Source organism: Uloborus diversus, chromosome 3 (assembly GCF_026930045.1).
Source record: "Uloborus diversus isolate 005 chromosome 3, Udiv.v.3.1, whole genome shotgun sequence".
Classification (NCBI taxonomy): domain Eukaryota; kingdom Metazoa; phylum Arthropoda; class Arachnida; order Araneae; family Uloboridae; genus Uloborus; species Uloborus diversus.
Genome location: NC_072733.1, coordinates 158,456,134 through 158,458,753, shown reverse-complemented (window position 1 = coordinate 158,458,753; position 2,620 = coordinate 158,456,134). Strand labels below are relative to the sequence as shown.

The 2,620-nt window shown below is 31.3% G+C and overlaps 1 protein-coding gene across 1 annotated transcript in view; it reads right to left on the bottom strand.

The window, feature by feature from the left end:
• Positions 1-754, bottom strand: part of LOC129219011 (alpha-catulin-like) — a 41,929-nt gene extending 41,175 nt beyond the window's left edge. The window contains exon 1 of the mRNA XM_054853331.1: positions 722-754. Within this exon, the coding sequence (XP_054709306.1) occupies positions 722-754 (33 nt within the window). The remainder of the gene's footprint in view (positions 1-721) is intronic.
• Between the last annotated feature and the right edge of the window lie 1,866 nt (positions 755-2,620).

Here is a 2,620-nt window from a genome sequence, read left to right as displayed (position 1 = left end):
GTCAAAAAATCTTTCAAAAAATCGAAATACAGAAGAAAAAAATTCAACGCGCTCCAAAAATGATAGGTAGGTTGTATTGCATTTTTTTTTTTTTAAATGTGTTTTGCTTTTGCAATTTTGTGCCTTACACCTTATTTTGGTATCCCATCTAAGTATTACGTTTAGACATAGCATCGAATAAATAACATATTGTCATTATGCACACTCCTTGTGTTTGCAGTAGTCCTGTGATTTATCATGGGGTTATTGAGCAATCACGAATAGCATATTATCCACATTTCAACAAAACTGATGCTGCTCTGGGTTTTTAGATTTCTGTGACGACAATTGTTTTTAATATTTATTTAGAGAGTGAAATTTTCTTCGTCATAGTTACAAATCTTCTGCGGTTTGATTTTATTATTTCAGGCGTTAACTCAAGCAAACTTGATATTTAAAAAAAAAGATTTTTTTTTGTGTTAAAATTATGTTTTTACATTAAAAAACGCCTATATAGATTAACTTAAACAGCGAAACGTCATCTAATCGTCTTTAATATTTACAGATTACTAATACCCATCTTTAAGTTTGATAAGAAATTAATGTTACACGCTGTAAATAATCTTTATGCTTAGTGTACTGTTGGATATCGGCCATAAAAATCTTAATCTTTATTACCGGAACCTAATTACCATTTCTTTTTTTATGGATATACCTCGTGCTACCTATTGTAAAAAATTACCAGTACCACCACGGGTGCCAATTTCTTGACCATTTCCGTTCCATTTGAATAAACAAGAAACCCAACGAGTAGGGTCCTATCGCAATTCCTGATTGCGATTTATATAATTTTTTCACAATCACTAATTGCCACAAATTTGTCCGCTGTGTCCCGGAAACTCACAACTCTTAGGCAGGATTATGGATCACAACAAAATAAAATACTTTTAAGAAATTGAAATAAAAAAGAAAGAAAGAAACGAAGGATTTGAAAAGTGTAACCTACCCAAAGTACCTTAAGTGCAGCGAAGCCTTGAAATATTCGGGTTTTTAACGCAAATAATTCCCCACCATAGTTAAGTTAGAGAATTGAAAAAAATTGCATAGAGAGCAGAAAAATCTGCATTTTCCAACGGTAAAAACTGTTAATATGAGCGGGTAATTTTTCACCCCCATATTTGGGAATTTATGTGAGACGCTTTTTGGGAGACTTCATTTCATACTATCTAGAAGTGATTAAAAATTTTTTTGATTAATTACCTTTTATAATGCCTTTTGATTATTTACTTTATTAATTTTGATTAGCTAATTAATTTGAAGCTATTTATCATGCATTAATAACTGTAGTTTTAATTGAAATAGTACTAATTAATATAATTAACAGCTTAAGCTTCTTGTTCAGTATTCCCCCATTTTTAAAGTTCATTCCCGTCTTGAACTCTCCGCCCCCTTAACAAAATTCTAGCTACTTGCTTGCGGCCCTGCTCATATGTTTTAGAAATATTAACAAAACTGCAGGGCCGAATTTAGCTCCATGCCACCCCAAGGCAGATTTGAAATTTGCCGCCCCCTCGCCCCTAAAAGAATAAAAAAAAATCTTTCACTCAAAAAACACGAAAAAAAGGGTTCTATAAATTTAAACTGTCAAGTTTATTAAGAAATGATGACGTTTCACATTCAGGGGCGCCCCGATGGGATGTCACTCTCCAAAAATTCCGCGTTCCTCAAATTTTGCTGACGATTCGGCAAATTTGGAGATAATATTGCTACATAGAAATTGGTATAAAGTTAAAGTTTTCCTAAACCCAAAAATTTTGTTCGACGCGCCTCTGTTTATATTATTTAATTTTGTACATCGGGGGTTCATGACTCAAGTACTGCTCTTGGGCAGGTTATTAAACGATTCACATAAGACCAATTTCAATAATATTTAAAATATGTATATTTATTTACAATTAACAATTAATAGAGCATGGTTATTATTTTTTCATGGTAATATAGTTTCATAAAAACATGTTTTCTTTCATTCTTTGAGGTTTTAAAACATATCCTTGTAATGACCGACAACGCAAATGAAATACTGAAAAATTATATAGACATGAGTTAAACCTATAAGGGAAAATATAATGATAGAAAATGGGGAAGTAAACAGAAAGTGAGATTTGTCTCGAATGCTAAGCATGTTAATATGTTTCACATAAGACAGCATATTTATTTTCGGAATTAATTAACAAACTTCTTTGTTGTTTCATTATTTGTCCTCGCTTGCTTAAAAAGACTTTTTGATTTTAGAGGGAAAAAAAACAGGGGGAAAAAAAGATGACTTTAACGAATTAATTCTGTCTGTTTAAAAAAAAAGTTACGTATTAGTGCTCTTGTGATCGCAACTGTGTTTTGATATCAAAACTCTAGCTTAGATATTTAACATCGACATAGCTGAATCTTTGATGAGCACTAAACTTTAATGTCTTGTGTGATAACCATTTTAGCAGTTGTCATTTTTTTTTTTATAACAACATCTTTACAATGATTTTTTTTTTTCATCTACAAATCAACGATTTGAATAATTTCCTCTGTTATTACGTTCACTCACTTAATATTTCATTAAACATTGTTACTGGATTACATTGCAAAGAGTCCA